The sequence below is a fragment of the Mandrillus leucophaeus genome, unplaced genomic scaffold (genome assembly GCF_000951045.1).
Source record: "Mandrillus leucophaeus isolate KB7577 unplaced genomic scaffold, Mleu.le_1.0 Scaffold101, whole genome shotgun sequence".
Taxonomy (NCBI): Eukaryota; Metazoa; Chordata; class Mammalia; order Primates; family Cercopithecidae; genus Mandrillus; species Mandrillus leucophaeus.
In genome coordinates, this window is record NW_012098210.1 from 2,696,636 (window position 1) to 2,721,556 (window position 24,921).

General features: G+C 52.3%; 2 protein-coding genes and 1 long non-coding RNA gene across 9 annotated transcripts in view; all 3 read left to right on the forward strand.

Moving 5' to 3' along the window:
- Nucleotides 1-8,603, forward strand: part of CDC25B (cell division cycle 25B) — a 19,837-nt gene extending 11,234 nt beyond the window's left edge. For 2 of the 7 annotated variants that reach the window (XM_011975055.1, XM_011975081.1), the window contains exons 2-16: nt 108-235; nt 893-944; nt 2,765-2,806; nt 2,943-2,979; nt 3,223-3,345; nt 3,451-3,573; nt 3,722-3,856; nt 4,185-4,265; nt 4,386-4,562; nt 4,743-4,838; nt 5,368-5,430; nt 5,592-5,690; nt 5,888-6,021; nt 7,054-7,165; nt 7,301-8,603. In XM_011975055.1, the coding sequence (XP_011830445.1) occupies nt 108-235; nt 893-944; nt 2,765-2,806; nt 2,943-2,979; nt 3,223-3,345; nt 3,451-3,573; nt 3,722-3,856; nt 4,185-4,265; nt 4,386-4,562; nt 4,743-4,838; nt 5,368-5,430; nt 5,592-5,690; nt 5,888-6,021; nt 7,054-7,165; nt 7,301-7,441 (1,543 nt within the window). In that variant the 3' untranslated portion in view covers nt 7,442-8,603. Of the gene's footprint in view, nt 1-107; nt 236-892; nt 945-2,764; nt 2,807-2,942; nt 2,980-3,222; nt 3,574-3,721; nt 3,857-4,184; nt 4,266-4,385; nt 4,563-4,742; nt 4,839-5,367; nt 5,431-5,591; nt 5,691-5,887; nt 6,022-7,053; nt 7,166-7,300 lie in introns of all 7 variants that reach the window. The other 5 variants (XM_011975065.1, XM_011975089.1, XM_011975073.1 and 2 more) reach the window with 3 other exon arrangements.
- Nucleotides 8,604-10,954: 2,351 nt separating this feature from the next.
- On the forward strand, nt 10,955-14,805 carry LOC105535866. The gene is made up of 4 exons (XR_001005510.1): nt 10,955-11,082; nt 12,317-12,434; nt 13,905-14,114; nt 14,542-14,805. It is a non-coding gene; the product is annotated as an uncharacterized LOC105535866 (long non-coding RNA).
- Nucleotides 14,806-22,479: 7,674 nt separating this feature from the next.
- Nucleotides 22,480-24,921, forward strand: part of AP5S1 (adaptor-related protein complex 5, sigma 1 subunit) — a 14,156-nt gene continuing 11,714 nt past the window's right edge. The window contains exon 1 of the mRNA XM_011975126.1: nt 22,480-22,665. Coding sequence (XP_011830516.1) covers nt 22,490-22,665 — 176 coding nt within the window. The 5' untranslated portion in view covers nt 22,480-22,489. The remainder of the gene's footprint in view (nt 22,666-24,921) is intronic.

Below are 24,921 nucleotides of genomic sequence, written 5' to 3' on the forward strand. Positions count from 1 at the left end.
CTGTAGCATTTCGCTCAGTTCTTTTCTCAGTGAGGGAGTGGGAACGTGGGCTAGCGAGGCCTTGAACCCCACCTTTCTCCTTTCCCGGGTCCCTGCTCCTTTCCCAGCGAAACCCCAAAGAGTCAGGTAGGGACCCTGCTCTTCCGCAGCCACAGCCGCCTGACGCGCCTATCCGTGTCTCGACGGGCATCTGAATCCTCCCTGTCGTCAGATTCCTCCGAATCTTCTGATGCAGGTGAGGCCCAGGGGAGCCTGGGGAGATCTGCCAGTGCCAGGAGAGTTTGTGGGGGCTGCCTGGGCCTCTCGATTTCCCTGCCAATCAAACTAACATCCTCCCCACAACCTGGTGGGCCCAGGAGCCTTTCCCCCACCCTCCACAGAGATGGGAGGAAGACACACCTCATGTGGGGCTCACCACACCCAATGTGGACTGGCTGAGTGGATGAGAGGGTGGGGCCCTCTACGCTAGATGAGATCTTACCTGTGTAAAACCACACACCAAAGTTCCTAAACCACAGCCCTACCTGGGAAGCACCCAGGGCTGAGTTGGTCTTGAGAACATTCTTAGTCTATAACCTCTTCTTTAAAAATCTGTTGTCTCTTCTAGAACAAATTGTTTGAAATCAGTTCAAGAAAAATGCTTAGCGAGCATTGTGGTTTAAAGACACATATAAAGAAATTTCCATAGTAAACAGGAAGTGGCATCCTGTACCATTTGGGAGACGATGTGTCAGCTCTCAGGGTCCATGATTGGGTTTTGTTTCATTTTCTAATGTGCCAAAGTCCAAACTAGAAACTTTTCTTTTTCTTTTTTTTTTCTTACTGGGACATGGTTGGGGAAAGTATACAGAAAGTGCCACTACTTTCAAACCAAGGTGCTCTGTCCCCTCAGGTCTCTGCATGGATTCCCCCAGCCCTGTGGACCCCCAGATGGCGGAGCAGACGTGAGTAGAGAAGGGAATGTCTACTACCAAGCAATCAGCACCTGCCTTTAAGAATCCTGGTTCTAGCATAAACTCACTGAGGAGGCCTGGGGAAACAGGCAGACCATGAGGTGGCTTTAGGATCCCCATGGCCGGGGGGCTCACTAACCTTCTCAGGCCTTGGGATTCTGCTCCCTGTCTCAGAGAAGTATCTGCTCTCATGGGAGCCAACCAAGAGTGGGCTCAGGGCCAGGGGTGGTGGGGACAGTGGCCATTGGGAGAGCAGATACTAGGCTACAGCCCATGTCTTGCAGGAATACAAGCCCAGCGTATGTCCTGTTTTTCTTTCTTGCCTATACCCTTTTTTTTCTGTGAAATATTACAATTTAAAAGTATGATCGAGTTAATTCAAAACTTTAACTCACTCTAGGCCAAACAAAACACAGTTGCCTGCAGATTGATTTGGCTCTTGGCCAATGAGCAACCTTTGACTTCGATGACACTTGACCCTCTGGCCAGCCCTGGCCTAGGCTCTTTGTGCAAGGGAATGGAGAGAGAGTTGGTGGGCTCTGGCCTGGACAGACACCTTCCCCTTGGCTGTGGGCATGGGTGGTGTCTTGCAGAGCACAGCTGTTCCTGTCCAGTTGTTAAAAGCCCAAGCAGCTGGGCAGCTGCCAGCCATTAGTAGGGACAGCTGGGCATCCCTAGCCTGTGCTGGGGACTGTGGCTTTGGGTTTAGGGTAGTGACTTGTCTTACCTCCCATTGCCTTTGATCAGACTACACTGGGCTGCAGATTGGTTCACAAACAGGAAATGGGGAGAGGATTGGGTGGGGTCGGGGGACTGCAGGTTGGTTTTGGTGGCAGCACAGAGCAGTCTTGCCCTACCCCCAAGGCCCATGTGCAAGCCAATGAAATTGGTCATCCCTGATGCCGGGTCGGCTGGGCACAGCAGCCCCCCCAGGGGGGCATCCCCCTCATACTTTATCCCTGAGTGGTTCCCTGCCTCACACCTGCTTTGACAGTTATACAGTTTCTCAGAAAGAAGCTGTGTGTGTGTGTAGATGCACAAAAGCTCTGCGTGGCAGGTGGTCTCCTGTAACACGGCTGGGGGGTGGGGCCTCAGAGGGAACATGTGTTGGAATCCCTTGCCTGCTGGCCTCTTCTAAGGCAGAAGGAGGGGGTGGGACAGAGGCTGGTCCTGGAAAATTCCATAAGAGGGAGGAGAGGATGTGGCCCTGCACGTTTGTCACTAGGGGGTCTGCTGTATCAGACTGGAGCTGATTGGGGGACCCCTAAAGCAGGCCCCAGTCCTGGGAGGACCGGGAGCCAGGCCAGCTCCTCACAGGGGAGAGGAAGCCTCGCCTTGTTGTCCAGGCCCTGGAGACACCCACATTGCTGGGTGCCCCTGGCCTATCACCATAGGATGGATGGATGCCTTTCCTGGCAGCCATATGGCCCCGCTGAGGTGATTTGCATACAGGTGGAAGGCCTGGTGCAGGCTGGCGAGACTGTTGCCTTGGTGACGCCTCCCTGACCCTGTGACCTGCCCCAGCTGTCTCTATCACTGCCATTCTCTGGGCTTTCTTTCATTCAGGGCAGCCTTTAAAATTCTAGGCTGCCTCTTATCTCCCCCCTCCCCAATACCTGGGCCCCCTGATGGTTGGGCGTTCTCCCTACCCAACCCCTTCCACTGGCTTGAGCCCTGGCCCTTGTCTTTGCCCTTATTCCCCCCTGGACTGAAGACCTGGTGCTGGGAACTGGGGGACTGGGGGCCTGGTGCTGGGGTGGGTGATGGGTGCGAAGGGAGGATAGGTTGCATGGGACTCTTCTCTGTCCTAGGTTTGAACAGGCCATCCAGGCAGCCAGCCGGGTCATTCGAAAGTAAGTGTTCCCGGACCTCTTCCATCTACCACGGGCTTTCCCCTAGGATGTATAGGGCTCCGGAAGGGCATGCTACCTGCTCTCGGTCCCTGCCCTGCCTCTCCCAGCTCTCACCTGTCCCCATTTCCTCCTGTAGAGAGCAGTTTGCCATCAGACGCTTCCAGTCTATGCCGGTGAGTGTCTTTGAGGCCTGACTGAGGCTTAGACATGCTGGCCAGGCATGGGGTAGATAAGCAGGAGGCATCCAGGGATCACCTCCCAGCTGGGTGTCCCAGGCAGGCTGTGGGAGATGGGGTTTCAGAGGTAGATAGGTAAGTGGGAGGAGCTGGAGGAGAGGTGGAGAAGGTAGGGCCTGGGCTGGTGCCGGAGTAATGCAGCCTTCATTCCTATGCCTACCGCCCTGCCTGGCTCTCTAGGTGAGGCTGCTGGGTCAAAGCCCTGTGCTTCGGAACATCACCAACTCCCAGGCGCCCGACGGCCAGAGGAAGAGCGAGGCGGGCGGTGGAGCTGCCAGCAGCTCTGGGGAAGACAAGGAGAACGTGCGCTTCTGGAAGACCGGGATGGGAGCTCTCCGGGGAGAGGAGGGGGCATGCTGGGGTGGTTTCCTGGCACGTGAGGACCCTCCTCTCCCATCTTGGCTGCAGGATGGGTTTGTCTTCAAGATGCCATGGAAGCCCACACATCCCAGCTCCACCCATGCTCTGGCAGAGTGGGCCAGCCGCAGGGAAGCCTTTGCCCAGAGGCCCAGCTCGGCCCCCGACCTGATGGTACATCCAGAGAGCTGACCCCTGGCACGGGCCTGGGGAGGCAGCCTGAGGGAAGAGGAGGGTGGCCCTGAGCCCCCACTTTCCTCAGGATGATGGGGGTGGGAACTGTCCCCACCTCTAAGTCTGTGTCTGCCTGTCATGTGGACAGTGTCTCAGTCCTGAGCGGAAGATGGAAGTGGAGGAGCTCAGCCCCCTGGCCCGAGGTCGCTTCTCTCTCACCCCTGCAGAGGGGGATACCGAGGAAGATGATGGATTTGTGGACATCCTAGAGAGTGACTTAAAGGTAAACAGACTTGTCCCGCCAGGCCCCTACCTCCCCATCTCTGGGTTCACCCAAAAGAAGAGAGCTCTGAGCCCCTCTGGCAGGACCGTGACCTCGTTCCAGTGTCAGAAGAATTTGAGGTAACCGAGTAACAGCCTAACCTCTGGCCAATCAGAAGAGCAGGTGGCTGGTGCCACAGTGGAGGGGAGGTTGCGGAGGTGGGGGAGCGTCTCACCCCAACCTGGGGTTTGCCAGGGAAACAGGGAAGGCTGTGCTGGAGGATTCTGGGACTGGAGGGGTTTGGCCTATGCCTGTGGGTGTGACCCTAGCCTTGCTAATCCGGCCTCAGGATGATGATGCAGTTCCCCCAGGCATGGAGAGTCTCATTAGCGCCCCACTGGTCAAGACCTTGCAAAAGGAAGAGGAACAGGTGGGCCTCTGGGGTGGCCCCTCCGAATTTGGAGGCATGGGGTCCATCCTACCCTCCAGTGGATTTGAGGGATGGGGTGGGGCCTGGGCATTCTGATCCCTAACCTGCTATCTCCACCAGGACCTGGTCATGTACAGCAAGTGCCAGCGGCTCTTCCGCTCTCCATCCATGCCCTGCAGTGTGATCCGGCCCATCCTTAAGAGGCTGGAGCGGCCCCAGGACAGGGACACGCCCGTGCAGAATAAGCGGAGGCGGAGCGTGACCCCTCCTGAGGAGCAGCAGGAGCCTGAGGAGCCTGTGAGTGCCTTCCTCCTGGAGCCCACTTTTGCATGCACCTGGGCAGCCACCCCCTTGGCTAAGTTTGTGGCAGAGGGCAGGTGGCAGCCTGGGCATGGCAGAGAAAGGGGGTACCAGCCAGACAGGGCATTGAGGGGCAGCCCCACCCTGACCCTGGCCTCCATCTGACTCACTTTCTAGAAAGTCCGCGTCCTCCGCTCAAAATCACTGTGTCACGATGAGATTGAGAACCTCCTGGACAGTGACCACCGACAGCTGATTGGAGATTACTCTAAGGTACCTGCAGCAGCGAAGGGCCCCTTGGGGGCTTGACCTCTTACTGACTAGGGGTCCTCTAGCCTAGGGGCTGCTTGGGTTTCTCCCTTTCCCCAGAGCTCCCCTTTTCTTTGTCCTTTGTATCTTTTCATCCTTTGTTCTCATATAGACTCCTCCCTCTGGCCCTCCTTGTCTCCTGACTCCACCTCAAGTCAGTCCAGGCATCTGTTGCGTCTCCATCTTATTTCCAAGCTCATACCTAGCTTGGAACCCCGTCATGCCTCACGTTCGGGCTTGGCAGAGGGTAGGGAGCAGAGTGTGGAGTTCATCTCTTCCACTTCCCTTTTTCATTTCCCTTTCCCCTTGGAAGGTTGTTCCCTGGGTGTCAGACCCAAGAGGCCCTCTCAGTTGCTGTGGGACCCAGAGCTGAATTTGAAGGCCAAAGCAGGTGTGGCCTCTGAGTTTGGGAATGAAACTTCATTCTTTCCAGGCTCCTGGTCTTACCAGTTTAACTTTTTCCTCTCTCCCGCATCCCTTCCCTTCCCTTCAGGCCTTCCTCCTACAGACAGTAGATGGAAAGCACCAAGACCTCAAGTACATCTCACCAGAAACGGTAAACAGCGTTGCGCCATTTTCTAGGCATATTTGGGACTGTAGCTCTGTTGTTGACCTTCCCTGGGGACAGGCTATATGGGCTATGCCAGAGGACAGGCCAGGGCCACCTGCTGGCTGCCAGCCTGACCTTCTGGAACCAACCCCCATGACCTCCTGCAGATGGTGGCTCTGTTGATGGGCAAGTTCAGCAACATCGTGGATAAGTTTGTGATTGTGGACTGCAGATACCCCTATGAGTATGAAGGCGGGCACATCAAGGTAAGGTGGGGCAATGGGCAGAGGCCCTGAAGATCCCACCTGGTTTAGGTCCTTGCTCTGCCAAGAGCAAGAATGGGTGGAGGACGGGTGCCCCCTCTTGTGGGGAGGCTTCCTACCAAGAGAAGGACAGGGACTGCAGGGGGAGGGGCCTGCCTCCTGGGCCCAGGGCTGTGCCTGACCTCTGGCTCCTCTGACAGACTGCGGTGAACTTGCCCCTGGAACGCGACGCCGAGAGCTTCCTGCTGCAGAGCCCCATCACACCCTGTAGCCTGGACAAGAGAGTCATCCTCATTTTCCACTGTGAATTCTCATCTGAGCGTGGGCCCCGCATGTGAGTCCCAGCTCCGCCCAGCCAGCTAGTGTCTGTCCCAGCCTTCCCTGCCCAGGCTCGCAGGTGCTGGCACCATTGCGATGGCCAGGGGTGCAAATCCGGGTTCTACTCTGTCCCATCTGATGGCCTAGAGCTGACCTCAGCCCCGCTTCACTGCGCATGATACCCACCTCCCATCTCCCTCACTGTCCTGCCTATCAAACCTCATGTCCACCCCCCATCCATTGCTGCCACCCTCAGAAAATCTAGTTCCAAGTCTCTAGCAGTGTCTTTCTCGAAATCTAAGGGCCCCATGTCAGTCCCCAGTGACACTGACCCTCCCCATGTTCAGTGCTGTTAGGTCTCCATTGGAACCTCCTCCACTGGCATCCACAGCACCTGGGCCCTCCCTGGCTGAGCTCCTTCTGTCCCTATTCCTGTTCTGCCTGGCCATCTGTCCTCCCACCCCTGCCTCCTTCTGGGTTGCCACTGGTCCATCAGACTGCTAGTGACTCCCCAGTCTGGCCTCACCCATGTGGTGGGAATCTGTACCCAGATGCCCCTTACAGTGTCACATCCCTGTGGCCCTCCCATCTTCTCCAGGCATCCCAGCATGTGGCACCCACCTCCACCCGGGCACCAGGCCTGGGCACTGGCTTCAGTCTTGGGTCCTCCTTCTCCCTTCTTCCCACCGCTGATCCTCACTGGGTCTTGTCCAGGAGTGGCCCGAATGGGTCCCTAGAATTTGGCCCACTTGTCTCCTCTCCTGCTTCTCCTTTCCTGGTCCAGGCACAGATATCTCTAACAAAGATGGTGCAGCTGCTTTCTAGAAACAGAGAGCTCATCCCCTTGATTTTACCTTCTTCCTTCTACCTCCCCACCCTCTTCTGTAGCCAGACTAATCTAAAAAGTGTTCTTTTGGTTACATTCCTGTGCTCAAAGCCTTCTGTGGCTCCCCAAGGCCCTCAAAGGAGGGGATGTGGGGAATAGGTCCCATGATGTACAAGCCACTGCATGTCCCATTCTGACCACACCCTGCCCATGACGCCCCAGGTGCCGTTTCATCAGGGAACGAGACCGTGCTGTTAACGACTACCCCAGCCTCTACTACCCCGAGATGTATATCCTGAAAGGCGGCTACAAGGAGTTCTTCCCTCAGCACCCGGTAGCGTGGGTGGGGAAGGCCACAACCTGTGAGGGTTGGCTTGGCCAGGCTGGAGCCATGGGAGGGGGGTGGGAGGATTGGGTCCCTGTCAAACTTACCCATTCCACTGCATTGAACCCTCCTACCCTGCCCTAGAACTTCTGTGAACCCCAGGACTACCGGCCCATGAACCACGAGGCCTTCAAGGATGAGCTGAAGACCTTCCGCCTCAAGACTCGCAGCTGGGCTGGGGAGCGGAGCCGGCGGGAGCTCTGTAGCCGGCTGCAGGACCAGTGAGGGCCTGCATCAGTCCTGCTACCTCCCTTGCCTTTCCAGGCCTGAAGCCAGCTGCCCTATGGGCCTGCCAGGCTGAGGGCCTGCTGGAGGCCTCAGGTGCTGTCCATGGGAAGGATGGTGTGGGTGTCCTGCCTGTCTGCCCCAGCCCCGATTCCCCTGTGTCATCCCATCATTTTCCATATTCTGGTGCCCCCCACCCCTGGAAGAGCCCAGTCTGTTGAGTTAGTTAAGTTGGGTTAATACCAGCCTAAAGGCAGTATTTTGTGTCCTCAAGGAGCTTCTTGTTTCCTTGTTAGGGTTAACCCCTCATCTTCCTGTGTCCTGAAAAGCTCCTTTGTGTGTGTGTCAGCGGAGGCTGGGGGAGAGCTATGGTCCCTGAGCATGGGTCAGAGCTAACCTCCTTCCTGGCCTGGGAGTCAGCTCTCTGCCCTGTGTACTTCCCGGGCCAGGACTGCCCCTAACCTCTGTAGGAACCGTGGTATGTCTGCCATGTTGTCCCTTTCTCTTTTCCTCTTTCCTGTCCCACCATACAAGCACCTCCAGCCTGAACAGAAGCTCTTACTCTTTCCTATTTCAGTGTTACCTGTGTGCTTGGTCTGTTTGACTTTATACCCATCTCAGGACATTTCCATAGACTGTTTAGGTTCCCCTGTCAAATATCAGTTACCCACTCAGTCCCAGTTTTGTTGCCCCAGAAAGGGATGTTATTATCCTTGGGGGCTCCCAGGGCAAGGGCTAAGGCCTGAATCGTGAGCCTGCTGGAAGCCCAGCCCCTACTGCTGTGAACCCTGGGGCCTGACTGGTCAGAACTTGCTGCTGTCTTGTTGCGGATGGATGGAAGGTTGGATGGATGGGTGGATGGCCGTGGATGGCCATGGATGCACAGTGCCTTGCACACCCAAACCAGGTGGAAGCATTTTGGTGAGCATGACAGCCTGCAGCAGGAATATATGTGTGTCTATTTGTGTGGACAGAAATATTTACACTTAGGGTTTGGATCTATTCAAGAGGAACTATTCAAGTCACAGAAGCAGCTAAACCAAGGACTCAGCACCCTCTGGATTCTGAATCTCAAGATGGGGGCAGGGCTGTGCTTGAAGGCCCTGCTGAGTCATCTGTTAGGGCCTTGGTTCAATAAAGCACTGAGCAAGTTGAGAAACCAGCATTGTGTCCTGTGGGGCCCTGGGCAAGACCCTAGCACCCTGCCGATGGCAGGATTGGGGTAGGGGACAGGTCAGCAGAGGCTGGAAGAGTTGCTGGAGAGGTGCCCTCATACTCTTGTCCCCTCTTCTTCCAATGTCTTCCATCTCTCGGGTGATGCTCCTGCCAAGACTTTGGATTCAATCCCTCCTTCCCCTCACCTGGCCTCCCAAGCACTTCTAGGCTTGCCCTTCCTAAACTTGGCACCGAAAGGCAAGAGTGACCTCATCACTCAAGGATCATTAATGCCTTCCCATTGTCCTCAGGATAAACTTAAAGAACTCCTGGCAGCCAGGCGTAGTGAGTCACGCCTGTAATCCCAGCACTTTGGGAGGCTGAGGTGGGCGGATCACAAAGTCATGAGTTCGAGACCAGCCTGGCCAATATGGTGAAACCCCATCTCTACTAAAAATACAAAGATTAGCAAGGTGTGGTGGCACGCACCTGTAGTCCCAGCTACTTGGGAGGCTGAGGCAGAAGAATCTCTTGAACCTGGGAGGCAGAGGTTGCAGTGAGCTGAGATCGTGCCACTGCACTCCAGCCTGGGCAACAGACCAAGATTCCATCTCAAAAAAAAAATAACTCCTGGCATGGCCTTTTAAGATTTGGGCCCTTGCCAGCCTCATTCCCTCAAGAAAGTGGGAAAGAGCCAATCTGGGAGCACAGACCAAACCCAGATTTCTGAGGAAATTCTCCCTGAATACCACTGCAGGTGACCCTCCCCCCAGCACCACCCACACAAATGGGACCTGTGCGATGGGAGGGACTCCTTTGCATCTGTGTATATAAGATGCTGTCTTTGTCTGATACAGAGTGCACACATGTCAGGCGTGCTTACCACTTTCTGGGACAGTTCATCTATGTTGTGAAGTAGGTGATGCAATGATTATTCACCCCATTTTGCAGATGGGAAAATGGAGGCTATTTCCTATCAGAGCAGAAAAAGGGGACTCCAGATCCCCATGCTGAGTCTAAAGGACACCTGCCCTATCTCTAGCTTGTTCTCCCAAATTTCTTATGCCCAAGAGCTTGGTCTTCACTCCTGGTTCAGAGCCCTCTGCAAGAACACAATAGGTGGGAGTTATTGGGGTGTGGTTTTGGTCTTGGGGCTGGTCTGTGCTCAGGGAGGGAAGGGACCTCAAGGCTTCAGAAGTCCCCCCCACCTAGCAGGCAGCGATAGAAAGGCGAACGTTTATTTGGTGACAGGATTTGCCCCAGAAAAGGGGAAATAGTTGTGCAGACCCCTGAGAAAGGGAGATGGAGGAGGGGAGAGGATGGGCCCCGGGCACCATCATGCTGGCATGCCTGCTCCACCCTAAGTGCTTAGGGGGTCTTGTGAAGCCACCCTTCCTCCTGGTTTCACAGAGGAAAGCGGCTTCAGAAGCTCAGAGAAGGCACTCATTTGCCCCAGGTCACACAGAAGCAGCCATTTCAGCCTTCCCAGGAGTATCCCATCCCTCCTTACCTCCCACCTTAATCCCAGAACAGCCAGGCAGGTGGGGCTGGGCAGCCTCACTTCTGCTGTGAGCATCCTCTTCCCACTCCGGGATCAGGCCACGTGGTGAGAAGGAAACATGGGCTGAGTGTCTACAATGCCCAGGCCTTGTGCCAAGTGCTGACGTCCTTGGCCACATCTGTTCCCATTGTAACTCACCATCGGAGTCTTAGCTGTAGCCATGGGATACTTAGTATGCTCTAGACACTTTTAGATATAATGTCTCCTAAGCCCACCCAGCAGGTATTCAGCTCCTTTTGCAGGAGAGATGGGGGGATTGGTCAAGCCAGGAGACAGCTCTTCCCTAAGAGAAGGCCTTGGTGCTGACATCTCTGCTGAGGAGGCAGGAGCCTGGGCCTGGGAAAGGGGGTGCTGTGGGCTTGCCTCTCAGTTTCTGACTCGGGACCCCCTCTGCCCTGGAAAGTTCAGGGAGATAGGGGCAGGGGTGTCTTGTCTCCCTTCCCCCTCAGCAAGAGAAGCTATAACTTTCTTCCTGGATGTGCTAAAGGGAAGTGGATCAGGCAGGAAGGCAGTTTAAAATCCCAGGCTGCCAGCCAGCTTTAAAAGTTGTTTAGCTTTGGCCCGGGTGGGGCAGGAATTCCAGCCTGCAGGAGTTCCGAGCAGCCACGTGCTGCCAGCTCACATGGTTAGAGAGCTGCATGGGGCTGGCATAAGCACAGACAGCCAGTGGGGGGAACAGTGGTGTCTGGAGGGAATGGGGAAGAATCTTCATCCACTTCAATGTCTGAATTGTTCACCTGGTAACTTTTGCCATGACAATTTTACAAATTAAGGTTTTCTTTTAAAATTGGGGAATAATCGACATTTCATCAAGGGCACAGATCTTCAGCATGGAGCATAGACCCAAAGGACCACCACGAAGCTCATTATGTAGGACATTTCCATCAATTCGGGAGGCTCCCTCCCAGTTACCCTCACTCCAGAGGTAACTACTATTTTGACCTCTGTCAGTAATTTAGTTTTATCTGTTCACGAGCTTCCTATAAATGAAATTATACAGTGAGTACTCGTTTGTCTGGCTTCTTTCACCCAGCACAATGATTTTGAGATTCATTATTTTGTCCTGTATAGCAGGAGTCTGTTTCTTCTTCATTGCTGCATTTCTTCTTCATTGCTGCATTCATTATTTTGTCCTGTATAGCAGGAGTGTGTTTCTTCTTCATTGCTTCATTGCTGAATATACCCCTTCTCTCTCTCTCTCTCTCTTTTTTTTTTTTTTTTGAGATGGAGTTTCACTCTTGTTGCCCAGGCTGGAGTGCAACGGCACGATCTCAACTCGCTGCAACCTCCGCCTTCCAGGTTCAAGCGATTCTCCTGCCTCAGCCTCCTGATTAGCTGGGATTACAGGCCCCTGCCACCACACCCAGCTAATTTTTTTATTTTTATTTTTATTTTTTATTTTTTATTATTTTTTTGAGACAGAGTCTCACACTGTCACCCGGGCTGGAGTGCAATGGCATGATCTGGGCTCACTGCAACCTCTGACTCCCGGGTTCAAGCGATTCTCCTGCCTCCGCCTCCCAAGTAGCTGAGATTACAGGTGCCTGCCACCACACCCAGCTAATTTTTTGTATTTTTACTAGAGATGGGGTTTCACAATGTTGGCCAGGCTGGTCTTGAACTCTTGACCTCATGATCCACTCACCTTGGCCACCCAAAGTGTTGGGATTACAGGTGTGAGTCACTGTGCCTGCTCTCTTTCTCTTATCTTTTAAAAAATACTTATTTATGGCCGGGCATGGTGGTTCACGCCTGTAATCCCAGCACTTTGGGAGGCCAAGGCAGGCAGATCACCTAAAGTCAGGAGTTCTGACCAACATGGTGAATCCCTGTCTCTATTATATATATATATATACATACACACACACACACACACACAAAAAAAAAAAATTTATTTACTTATTTTTATTTCTTTCGAGATAAGGTCTTGCTCTATTGCCTAGGCTGGAGTGTGGTGATGTGATCTCAGCTCACTGCAACCTCTACCTTCCAGGCTCAAGCGATCCTCCCACCTCAGCCTCCCCAGTACCTAGGACTATCAGTGCATGCCACCACAGCTAATATTTTTTGTATTTTTTAATAAAGATGAGGTTTCACCATGTTGCCCAGGCTAATTTTTTTTTCTTTTCTTTTCTCTTTTTTTTTTTTTTTTGAGACAGGGTCTCATTTTGTTGCTGAGGCTAGGGTGCGGTGGCACAAACGTGGCTCACTGCAGCCTTGACATTCTGGGCCCAAGTGATCCTCCTATCTTGGCCTCACGAGTAGCTGGGACTACAGGTGCGTGCCACCGCACTCAACTAATTTTCCTTTTTTTGTAGAGACAGGATCTTGCCTTGTTGTCCAGGCTGTACTTGAATTCCTGAGCTCAAGCAATCCTCCTGCCATGGCCTCCCAAAGTGCTGGGATTACAGGCATGAGTCACTGCTCCTGGCTTGTTTCAAAATGAAAATGAAAAACTTATATGCAGTAAAATTAAGTCTTCCTTTTTTTTTTTTTTTTGAGACAGAGTCTCGCTCTGTCGCCCAGGCTGGAGTGCAGTGGCCGGATCTCAGCTCACTGCAAGCTTCGCCTCCTGGGTTTACGCCATTCTCCTGCCTCAGCCTCCCAAATAGCTGGGACTACAGGCACCCGCCACCTCGCCCAGCTAGTTTTTTGTATTTTTTAGTAGAGATAGGGTTTCACCGTGTTAGCCAGGATGGTCTCAATCTCCTGAGCTCATGATCCGCCTGTCTCGGCCTCCCAAAGTGCTGGGATTACAGGCTTAAGCCACTGCGCCCGGCCAAGTCTTCCTTTTTTTTAGTATATGTGCTGCCAAAGTTAGTGCTAAAATTTCCCCTTTTGCATGTACAGTTCTGTGAGTTTTGACAAATATATACAGTTGTGTAACCCCCAGCACAATTGTGATACAGAATATATTCATCCTACCCTTGATGTATTATTTGGGCCTGTTACAAATTGTGCTGGAAACATACCCAGGAGTGGAGTGTGTACATTTAACTTTAGTATTTTCCACACAGTTGTCCAAGGTCCTTGCACCAACTTACCTTCCTACCTACCAGAGTTCTAGTGTTCCACAGTCTAGACAAAATTGGTAAATGTTGCTGGGCATGGTGGCTCACGACTATAATCCCAGCACTTTGGGAGGCCAAGGTGGGCAGATCACGAGGTCAGGCGATCGAGACCATCCTGGCTAACACAGTGAAAACCCACCTCTACTGAAAATACACACACAAAAAAATTAGCCAGGCGTGGTGGTGGGCGCCTGTAGTCCCAGCTACTTGGACCCAGGAGGCGGAGCTTGCAGTGAGCCGAGATTGTGCCACTGCACTCTAGCCCGAGACACAGAGTGAGACTCGGTCTCAAAAAAAAAAAAAAAAAAAAATTGGTAAATGTTAATTTCACTCCCTTAACCAGAAAATGTGATTGCTGTATCTAGCAAAGAGATCTGTTAGCTGTCAAGTGCTGAACCCACATATCAGGATGTGGTGGTGGCAGGCATTTGGGCGTCACAGACTCAGCCAGTTTTCTGACTCTCCTATGTTGAAAGATGAGGCTATATTAGTCTTAGTCTTGATTTGTTCTCAAGTCAGATTCTTCAAAAATCAAAGAGCCTCTTTGGAGTTCATTAGCTGTATGTTAATTGCCTTGAGTCCTTCTGCTGACAACAGCCCACAACCATCTAGAAAACTTATGATTTCTACAAAGTCTTGATCCTGGAATGGAGCACACAGCCCTTGGTCTCCCCAGGCCATGATACTGCTGGTGGTGCAGAACGAAGTTTAGACAAGGAGGTGCATGGCCACAAGCAATCTGGAAACGATCAGAGGCCAGTTGTGTAATGATGGAGAAGCCGCTGTTTTGCAGTCACGAAAATCATGCCTGGAGACAGAATGTTCGGGGACGTGAAATTATTCACAATCTATTATTCAAAGAAGACAGTTGATTATGGGACAGAAGGTAAGGAGCATTCCCACCCTCTCCACACAGGAGGAGTCTGTGTGGGTGCCAAGGGGCGCAGCGAGGGTTGCCTCGGCCCCACCCAGCCCACACTGGCACGCACAACCCTGGGAGGAGTGCCAGGCTCTGAGTCAGCTGGGCCTGGGGCAGCAGGAGGGGAAGGGGCCTCACGTGGCTGGGCCTCCTCTGCCTCGTGGGGCCTCCTGGCTCTCAGCCCTGCAGGCAGTGCGGCTGTTTGAAAGGACAAATCACACATGGCCTAGTTCTCCTGGGGCCCAGCCAAGACTATGTTCTTGAAGGATGGCGGAAGGGAGGGTGCCTCCTGGGTTGGGATTGGGAGCACTGGGGAAGGAGGTCATCCAAGCATAGGGCGGGGAGGGATCTCTCAGGGTTGGGTCATAGAGGATGATCAGGGATGGGGTTGCAGGGATGCTATGGCCTTCCAGAGCTCCAGGGGAAAAGGGCCGAGATAGCCCTTGGGATGACCATGAGAGGATAGCGGGGAGACAGGGAAACAAAAGGGGAGTAGAAGGCTTCAGTAGAAGATTTCAGTAGAGGCTGAAATCTACTGATATGTACACCTCCAAGGACACATGTGTCACATCAGAATAGTTGCGAATCCCACTGGGCCTCTATTTCCTCATGTGTAAAATGGGAATAATAAAGTTCCTACTTCACAGGGCTGTAGATTGGATCAAATGAGCTGATGTGTGCAAAGCACTCAGAACAGGGCCTGCTGATCGGGTGCAGTGGCTCATGCCTGTAATCCCAGCGCTTTGGGAGGCCAAGCTGAGAGGACCACTTAAAGCCAGGAGTTGGAGACCAGCCTGGGCAACATAGGAAGATTCTGTTTCAAAAAAGAACAAGGGCATCTACAGCAAGTGCCATACAAGAGGCTGCTCTGGCCATTATTGCTCAGGGCCAATGTAGAGATTGACAGGGGATCAGAAAGGTTAAAAGGACATGCCTAGGCCGGGCGCGGTGGCTCAAGCCTGTAATCCCAGCACTTTGGGAGGCCGAGATGGGCGGATCACATCGAGACCATCCTGACTAACATGGTGAAACCCCGTCTCTACTAAAAAATACAAAAAACTAGTCGGGCGAAGTGGCGGGCGTCTGTAGTCCCAGCTACTCGGGAGGCTGAGGCAGGAGAATGGCGTAAACCCGAAAGGCGGAGCTTGCAGTGAGCTGAGATCCGGCCACTACACTCCAGTTTGGGCGACAGAGCGAGACTCCGTCTCAAAAAAAAAAAGGACATGCCTGAAAACATTTAATTAAAGGAGCCAGTCTGAAGGTTTCCTTTTCTTTATGCACATGGACAAGATTCTGGGTGATGGGTCACAAGAGAAAAGCCCAGTCTGGCAGGTCGCAGTGGCTCCCACCTGTAACAGGGAGGCTGAGGTGGGTGGACTGCTTGAGCCCAGAAGTGCAAGACCAGCCTGGGTAACAAAGCAACACCCTGTCTGTACCAAAATGTAATTTAAAAATTAGCTGGGTGTAGCACGTGCCTGTAGTCCCAGCTACTTGGGAGGCTGAGGTGGGAGGATCACTGGAGCCCAGGAGTTCAGGCTGCTGAGCTAGGATTGCACCACTTTGCTTGCTGCAGGCTGGGCAATAGAGCAAGACCCTGTCTGTAGGCCGGGCGTGGTGGCTCACACCTGTAATCCCAGCACTTTGGGAGGCTGAGGCGGGCAGATCACGAGGTCAGGAGATCGAGACCATTCTGGCTAACACAGTGAAACCCCATCTCTACTAAAAATACAAAAAATTAGCCAGGCGTGGTGGCAGGCACCTGTAGTCCCAGCTACTCGGGAGGCTGAGGCAGGAGAATGGTGAATGGCGTGAACCCGGCAGGCAGAGCTTGCAGTGAGCCAAGATTGCGCCACTGCACTCCAGCCTGGGCGACAGAGCGAGACTCCATCTAAAAAAAAAAAAAAAGGCCCTGTCTGTAACAAAATAAGCAAAGCTCAGCTGTGGTGTGTAGGAAGCAGCAGCCTATGCAGCAGTACAGGTAGCAGTTAGGAAGCTGCAGAAGGGGTTTGGTGGAGACAGAAGATGGGAGAGCTGTAGGAGTGCCCAATGGGAGGCTCCCCACACAGAGTGCTGCCGTGTCTGAGAGGGTCCAGGGAGGTAGAGTAAAGGAAGGGACAGAGATTGCCCGACTTTGGCCTCCTTTATTCTGGGGCAGCCATAATCCACCCAATTTCAGTCCACCTTGATCTGCAGAAAAGCATATTCCCTTTTCTTAGTTTCCTGCTTTGATCTTTGAGAAATGACTAAACACTCTTATCAGGGAGGCATTAAGAAATCCACCTTTGGCTGGGCATAGTGACTCATGCCTATAATCCCAGCACTTTGGGAGGCCAAGGCGGACAGATTCCTTTAGCTCAGGAGTTTGAGACCAGCCTGAGCAACATGGTGAAACCCCATCTCTACAAAAAATACAAAAATTAGCCAGACGTAGTGGCATGTGCCTGTGATCCCAACTATTCTGAAGGCTGAGGTGCAAAGTTGGCTGAAGCCCAGGAGGCAGAGGTTGCAGTGAGCCAAAATCATGCCATTGCACTCCAGCCTGGGTGACAGAGCAAGACCCTGTCTCAAAAAAAGAAAAAAAAAAAAAATCCACTGCCTGGAACTAGCAGATTCTACCTAACTGCTCTCCCCACATCCAGAAATAGGTGGTTGCTGGTCTAGCTTGAGGTCTCAGTTTCTGTAAAGAGCATCAATGTGGCTGGGCATGGTGGTAAGTGCCTATAGTCCCAGCTACTGGAGAAACTGAGGTGGGAGGATAGCTTGAGCCTAGGTGTTCAAAGCCGTAGGACACTATCATCGTGTTTGTGAATAGCCACTACACTCCACCTTGGGCAACATAACACGACTCCATCCCGAAAAAATAAAAAAATAAAAAATTCACATCAATGTGTTTCCAGCTGGGCACCAGCGGAGCTCCAAAAGGCAAGCCCTGGCTGGGCGTGGTGGCTCACACACCTGTAATCCCAGCACTTTTGGAGGCCAAGGCTGAAGGATTACTTGGGGTCAGGAGTTTGAGACCAGCCTGGGTAACACAGTGAGACCTTGTCTCTAGAAAAAATTTTTAAATATTAGCCAGGTGTGCTGGGGTGCAACTGTAGTTCCAGCTACTCAGGAGGCTGAGGCAGGAGGACTGCTTGAGTCCAAGAAGTTGAGGCTGCAGTGAGCCGAGACTGCGCCATTGCACTCCAGCCTAGGGGTCAGAAAGAGACCCTGCCTCAAAAAACAAACAAATAAAAAGGCAAGCCAGGCTGCCTCTATTGTGGGGGCAGGCCCCACCCTATGTGGATAGAAAGTGGAAGGCAGGCGGGTGGGAAGGTGGGAAAGGGGCCAATGTGAGGGGGCAGGGAGGGGCTGTGGGCAACCTCCTAACTTGGAGGACCACTGAGAAAAGCAGGGTTGGGGGGGTGTGGCGATGGGCGCCTCTCCCCACAGTCAGAGGGAGGGGAAGGTAAAGAACGAGGGAGGCGTGGCCCCTCTAGGTAGGTGGGCAACCAGCCACCTGTTGCCTTCAAGCTCTTTTTTTTTTTTTTGTAGTGCTTTATTTTACTTTTCTTTCTTTTCACTTTCTCTGTCACACACAAACACACAATCCCACATCTCCACCCACTGGGTGCCCAGCTCTGCCACAAGCCCTGGGCTAACCCCTGTAAAAGCCTCACACATGGCTGGGCACGGCGGCTCACGCCTGTTATCCCAGCACTTTGGGAGGCCAAGGCAGGTGGATCACTTGAGATGAGGACTTCGAGACCAGCCTGGCCAACATGGTGAAACCCCGTCTATACTAAAATTATAAAAATTAGCTGGGCGTGGTGGTAGGTGCCTGTAATCCCAGCTACTCAGGAGGCTGAGGCAGGAGAATCGCTTGAACCTGGGAGACAGAGGTTGCAGTGAGCCAAGATCACACCAGTGCACTCCAGCTTGGGTGACAGAGCAAGACTGTCTAAAAAAATAATATAAAAAAGCATCACACACATGAACATGCACACACGGCCGCAACACACTCAGACTCTTCTGTTTCGTCTTCAGGGGAGGTCTGGCAACCACAGGATGTCCTGCTGGTTCCCCCTGCCCTCTGAGCTGCCCCACCTGTTTTTCTGGTGCTGATCAAGTCCTCTCTGATACCTTCCCATGTATGCTGCTGGATTAATGGTTGTCAACATTTATTGACGTATTGAGTGCCAACTAGGTGCCAGGCTCCACCCTGTCCACTTCACATGCTGCACTGATTAGGAGTGCATTAAGTTGCATGTAACAGAAACCCCACTGAGCAGTTTAACCACATAAATGTCTGTACACCTCACTCAACAAGTAGACTCTGCAGCATCTCCGGGGCCGAGGCTCCTTCCTGCCTCACTGTTCTCAGCACACAGCTTTTGGTCCTAGGGCCACAAGAAGTCAGAGAATGGCACTGAGTCTGCCTCCCTTATTTGGAAAACAATGGCTTTCCTGAGGCCTCGCCTAGGTGGCTCCTACAGTGCCCCACTGGCTGGGGAGGATGCAGAGGCATTTCTGATTGGACCCATGTCCTCTAAATAAAGGAGGGCCAGGGTACCCTGAGTCCAGGAAGGCTGGCTTCTTTTCACCCTTTGCATTTGCTCTGATCTAGTCCTTATATCCAGAATGCTTTTCCTGCCAGCTGCAGCTACTGAATTCCTACCTCTCTAGAAAGCCCAGTTCAGATGCTCCCTCCTCCACACAGTCTTCCCAGATTGCTCCTCCAGAGTCCTCCCCACTTCTGAATCTGTTGGTCATCTTGACTCCTACCTGCCTCGGCCATTGCATCTGTCTGCACAGAGCCTGATGGGAACTCTAAGCACCCAGAGGATTTTCCCAGCAGAATGAGTGGATGAGCACACGAATGAATGGTGCATTCTCGCTTTTAGGCAATCTCCATCCTTTGCAATATTGTTCAAGTGCTCCCCGCACCTACAGTCCTCCCCCAACCTCTCTTACTTCCATGGTGGCTACTCCAGGGACCAGAGCTCATGTCCCTGATGCCTTCCACTTGGCACTGTGCTGTGTGACACTGGCCACATCAGGGAGCATCTCTGAGCCCACTTAGTTATCTGTCAAATGAAAGGCTACGCTCTAAATTTCTTCTCATGCTAAAAAACTCAACCCTGCCGGAATTCAAGCCTTGGGGCAGGGGAAGGATTCTATCACATTCTTATCTTCCAGTTTAAAGGCAGACTTCAAAGTAATATCATTTTAGTGGGATTGTCACAGCCATTATTAAAGTTTTTACTGAATCTAATATATAGAAAAGTGCATATATCTTAAGTGTCCAGCTTGGTTAATACTTACAAAGAGAATATACCCATGTAATCACCACCCAGATCAAGACTCAGAATGTGACCATCTCCTAAAGCTCCATGCCTCTCCAGTCACTGCCTCCCCAGGATAACCACCATTTTGACTTGTAACAGTGCAGCATGGCTTGCCTAGATTTGGGCCTTTATGTTACTGGAGTCACATGGCATGTACACTTCTGTGACTGGCTTCTTTCACTGAACATTGTGTCTGTGAGAGTCACTCATGTTGTGTATTATTAGTTGTTCTTTTCCATTGCCCTATACTATTCCACTGTACGAGTATACCACAATTTATCCATCATTCCATAACTTACGGATATTTGAGTATTTTCCAGTTTGGGACAATTAAGAGTAAAGATACTGGCCGGGCATGGTGACTCATGCCTGTAATCCCAGCACTTTGGGAGGCCGAGGCGGGCGGATCACGCGGTCAGGAGATCGAGACCATCCTGGCTAACACGGTGAAACCCTGTCTCTGCTAAAAATACAAAAAATTAGCTGGGCGTGGTGGTGGTGACACCTATAGTCCCAGCTACTTGGGAGGCTGAGACAGGAGAATGGTGTGAACCCAGGAGGTGGAGCTTGCAGTGAGCCGAGATCGCGCCACTGCACTCCAGCCTGGGCGATGAGCAAGACTCCATCTCAAAAAAACAAAAAAGAGTGGTGCAGCTGGGTCATGGAGCAGTGAGGTCACCATCAGTAGCCACTGATGGGCTTGCTGTTTTAGATGATGTCTGAGCTAGCAGGCATAGACATTCCCACTGTACCCAGAACAGACTCTCAGAAGCATGGGTTGGACCCAGGAGAGCCCAGCGGCTAAGGAAAAGGGATCTCCCAGGGCACACCCACAAGCACCCTCCAGCAAAACCATCAAGTGAAACCCCCACTCCCACCAGGGTGAGGAAGCCCTCCATGCTACCACCTCCATCTGGGTCTCCCATTGTCCTCTGGAGTACTAGCTCAAGCCAGCCTCTCACAGCTGTCTCCTCCACACACCTCACGAGGCCAGCCCTCTAGTGGTGAGAAACTTGGTGTTGACTCACTGCCTGCGGAGTGGACAGAGGCTGGGAAACTGTTTCAGATGCCAGGTGGCCCCCAGCAACCAGAGCCCTCTCCTTGCTAGCTCTCTGCTGTAATCAGCTGGCAGACACAAGCCCTGGCTGAGAGCGATAAGGACTGGGCACCAGGAGCTGTGCCAACATCACTCCCCAGCTTTGTAGCTGAGGCCCCACAGTCTCTGGGCTTGCCGCAACACCCACACACATATTTATGTGTTGTCACAGGCTTTGGCCAGGCCCTGGCCACCTGCAGCTTCCCTTCGGCCACCTCCTAACCTACCCTGGCTCCTATGGCTGAAGGGGCCCAGAGTGCACTTTCTCAGGGGGTGCTGCTCTAGGATCCCTGCCTGGGCCACCCTGCGCTGTTCTCCTTTCTTGTCAGCAAAGAGCTCGTTCAAGTTGGCTCCAGTCCTGCATTGTGCATGGCCCTGGGGAGCGAAGATGGAAGCCATCAGCAGTATTGGTGACACCTTCACAGGGGTGCAAAGGCCGCAGCTGAATGCCAATGGGCAGCCTGAGCAGGAAGCCTTCCTCCCATTTGGTCTGAGTATATATCTGCAAGGGCAATTAAAAGGACAGGAAAGGCCAGGCGCTGAGACTCATGCCTGTAATCCTAACAGTTTGTGGGGGAGAAGCAGGAGGCTCACTTGAGCCCAGGAGTTCGAGACCAGCCTGGGCAATACAGTGAGACCCTATCTCTACAAAAAAATTTAAATTAGCTGGGTGTATTGCCTGCCTGTAGTCCCAACTACTTGGTGGGCTGAGGCAGGAGCACTGTTGGTGAGAGGGGGCAGGGAGGCTGCAACAAAAAAAAAAAGAAAAAAAGAAAAAAAGCCAGGAAAGGGAATTCTAGGCTGGGGGAACAGTCAGTGGGGGAGCCTCCGAGGCACATCTGGGGGACAAGGCTGAAGCCATTCACATGCCAAGAGATAAAGGAGGTGCACCTTCATGGTTGCCGTGGGAGTGGGTGGTGGTGGTGGTGGTGGCTGGAGGAACATGCAAGTCAGGCAGCGAGGTCCAGGCAGGCCTTGTGGGGCCCCCTAACACCAATAGGCCAAGCCTCCAAGTTGGGGCTTTTACCCCATTGTAAGGCTCTACAGGTTAGTGTCACAGTGCCCCTTTCAGGTTTAAGGTATAAACCTCTTCCCTGTTGTTTTGATGGCCTCCAGTCAAGAAGGGGGCTTGCTGATAAGCCCTACTAAGCGTTCGCCCTGGGTGACACTCTACAAAGTTTCACTGGGGCCCAATGAAATTGACATATCTGCCAGACAGTGAGAGTTCGGAAGCAGCGTTCGAATAGTTCTGCGCCGAACCGAGTGCCAGCATTAACCCGCTGCAGGAATCCATACATTCAGAATCTGCGCAAAATACACATATTTGTATTAAAAATCCGCGCAAAATACACATGTACCTAAATATACATATTTACCTCCAAAGTCGTAATTTTCGGGGGTACAGCCCAGGAATGTACATTTGAACTGATGCCTCAGTAATTCTCACGCATGTTGGCCAGGTAAGAACTCAGTCGCAGCCCGTAGCCTGTCTCTTATACACATCTAGATGTGTATAAGAGACAGTCTCCTGCCTCAGCCTCCTAAGTAGCTGGGACTACAGGCGCCCGCCACCTCGCCCGGCTAGTTTTTTGTATTTTTTAGTAGAGACGGGGTTTCACCATGTTAGCCAGGATGGTCTCGATCTCCTGAACTTGTGATCCGCCCGTCTTGGCCTCCCAAAGTGCTGGGATTACAGGCTTGAGCCACTGTGCCCGGCCTTTTTTTTTTTTTTTTAACCACTGGATTCTGTTATGTGATACTGTTCAGATGCTGTTGTTCAAAGTGTCCAGCCTCACCAGCCTCTGGATACACTCCCAGACACTGCCAGGTCAGCCCCTTTCTATGGTTGCCTCTCCTGCTGGGGTTCACTCTCACCTTACCAAGGTCTCTGGCTTCACTGTAGCACCCACCCTGGAGCCATGGTCCACGCCTTCCTCATTCACACCTTGAGGGCCCCGAATACTGAGGACACGGGACTTTGCCGAGTGCTCTACTCCTGCGTCTTTGGTGCTGAGAAGTCGCCTGATGACCCACGGCCGCATGGTGCAGAAAGGGACAGGCTTCTCCGGAAGGAACAGATTTTAGCTGTGGCCAGGTAACCACATAGCCCAGCCCCAGGCCTTCATTGAACACGTGCCTGATTGTAATAGGTATTCTCAGGGAGGGGGGACGCAGATAAATAGGAGGATTAAGAAGCAGAGAGGAAGTTTTAGAGTGGCATTTCCCAGGGAGTCTTCCACAGCTTTTCATAAGTGTTATGTGAAAACAGTTAAATAAATAATTCTGTTATCATCATTATTAGTATAATTAGCATTTGTTCAGCCTGTAAGTGCTAAGCATTTGTATTCTGAATATCTTATGTATATTAACTCATTTAATCCTCATAATAGTCTTTAGAGATAAGTATAGTTATTATCTCCACCTTACAGATGAGTAAACTGAGGTACAGAGTGTTTAAGGAATTTAACCTGTCCAAGGTTACGCAGCTAGAAAGTAGCAGAACTAACATTTGAGAGTAGGCCGGGTGCGGTGGCTTATGCCTATAATCCCAGTATTTTGGGAGGCTGAGGTGGGCGGATCACCTGAGGTCAGGAGTTCGAGACCAGCCTGACTAACATGGAGAAACCCTATATCTACTAAAAATACAAAATTAGCTGGGCGTGGTAGCGCATGCCTATAATTTCAGCTACTTGGGAAGGCTGAGGTAGGAGAATCACTTGAACCCTGGAGGAGGAGGTTGCAGTGAGCCAAGATTGTGCCATTGCACTCCAGCCTGGGCGACAAGAGTGAAACTCGGTGTCAAAAAAAAAAAAAAAAAGGGTTTGAGAGTAGGCAAGCAGACGGTACAGATTTTGTTTTGTTTCGTTTTTTGTTTGTTTTTTTTTTTTTTGAGATGGAGTCTCACTCTGTCGCCCAGGCTGGAGTGCAGTGGCCGGATCTCAGCTCACTGCAAGCTCCACCTCCTGGGTTTACGCCATTCTCCTGCCTCAGCCTCCCAAGTAGCTGGGACTACAGGCGCCCGCCACCTCGCCCGGCTAGTTTTTTTTTTTTTTGTATTTTTTTTAGTAGAAATGGGGTTTCACCGTGTTAGCCAGGATGGTCTCGATCTCCTGACCTCGTGATCCGCCCGTCTCGGCCTCTCAAAGTGCTGGGATTACAGGCTTGAGCCACCGCACCCGGCCTTGTTTTTTGTTTTTTTTGAGATGGAGTCTCGCTCTGTCACCCAGGCTGACTGAGTCTCGCTCTGTTGCCCAGGCTGGAGTGCAGTGGCGCGATCTTGGCTCACTGCAAGCTCCACCTCCCAGGTTCACGCCATTCTCCTGCTTCAGCGTCCCGAGTAGCTGGGACTACAGGTGCCCACCACCACGCCCAGCTAATTTTCTGTATTTTTAGTAGGGACGGGATTTCACCATGTTAGCCAGGATGGTCTTGATCTCCTGACCTCGTGATCCGCCCGCCTTGGCCTCCAAAAGTGCTGGGATTACAGGCATGAGCTACCGCGCACCGGCCAACAGTTTAAACATGCTTTTCAGTGCAGTACTTAACAGGGCCTTTAGTATGCCTGTAGACTTTATGAATCTCTTTTTTTTTTTTTTTTTGCGATGGAGTCTTGCTCTGTCGCCCAGGCTGGAGTGTGGTGGCAGTTTGGGCTCACTGCAACCTCCACCTCCCAGGTTCAAGCAACTCTCTTGCCTCAGCCTCCCAAATAGCTGGGATTACAGACATCTGCCACCATGCCCGGCTAATTTTTGTATTTTTAGTAGAGATGGGGTTTCACCATTTTGGCCAGGCTGGTCCTGAACTCCTGACCTTGTGATCCACCCACCTCGGCCTCCCAAAGTGCTGGGATTACAGGCGTGAGCCACTGCGTCCAGCCCCTACTTTATGAATCTCCAAGGAAGAGAGAGGGTGTGGTACATGAGGACTCCAGAAAGCCAGGGATCCAGATCACAGTTTGGAATATACTGTTCCAGACTAGGGTGGCTAGCCTTGGCTCTTCCCTCTCAGACCCAGCCAAAGCGGGCAGGTGCTGGAGCCTCCTGGACCTCTGCATTCTGGGTGGGGTAGCACCACTCTGGGGAAACCGTCTGCCAACTCCTGCCTTCCCCTTGTTCTTCTCATTCTCCTTCCCCTCCCTGTAGCTCAGAAAACCAAATACATGCCTTTGAAACCAGCCTGTGCATGGCTCAGACTGGAAGGTAATTCAGGAAAGATCAAAGGGAGCGTCTAAGAAGCCTTGTTGGTCCAAAGGAAGGTCTTTCTTTCATACTTGGAGAGGGTTGCAGAATAGGGTGGAGATTGGACAGCCCATGTTGGGCAATGGTGTTTATTTTCTTTTTTTTTTTTTTAA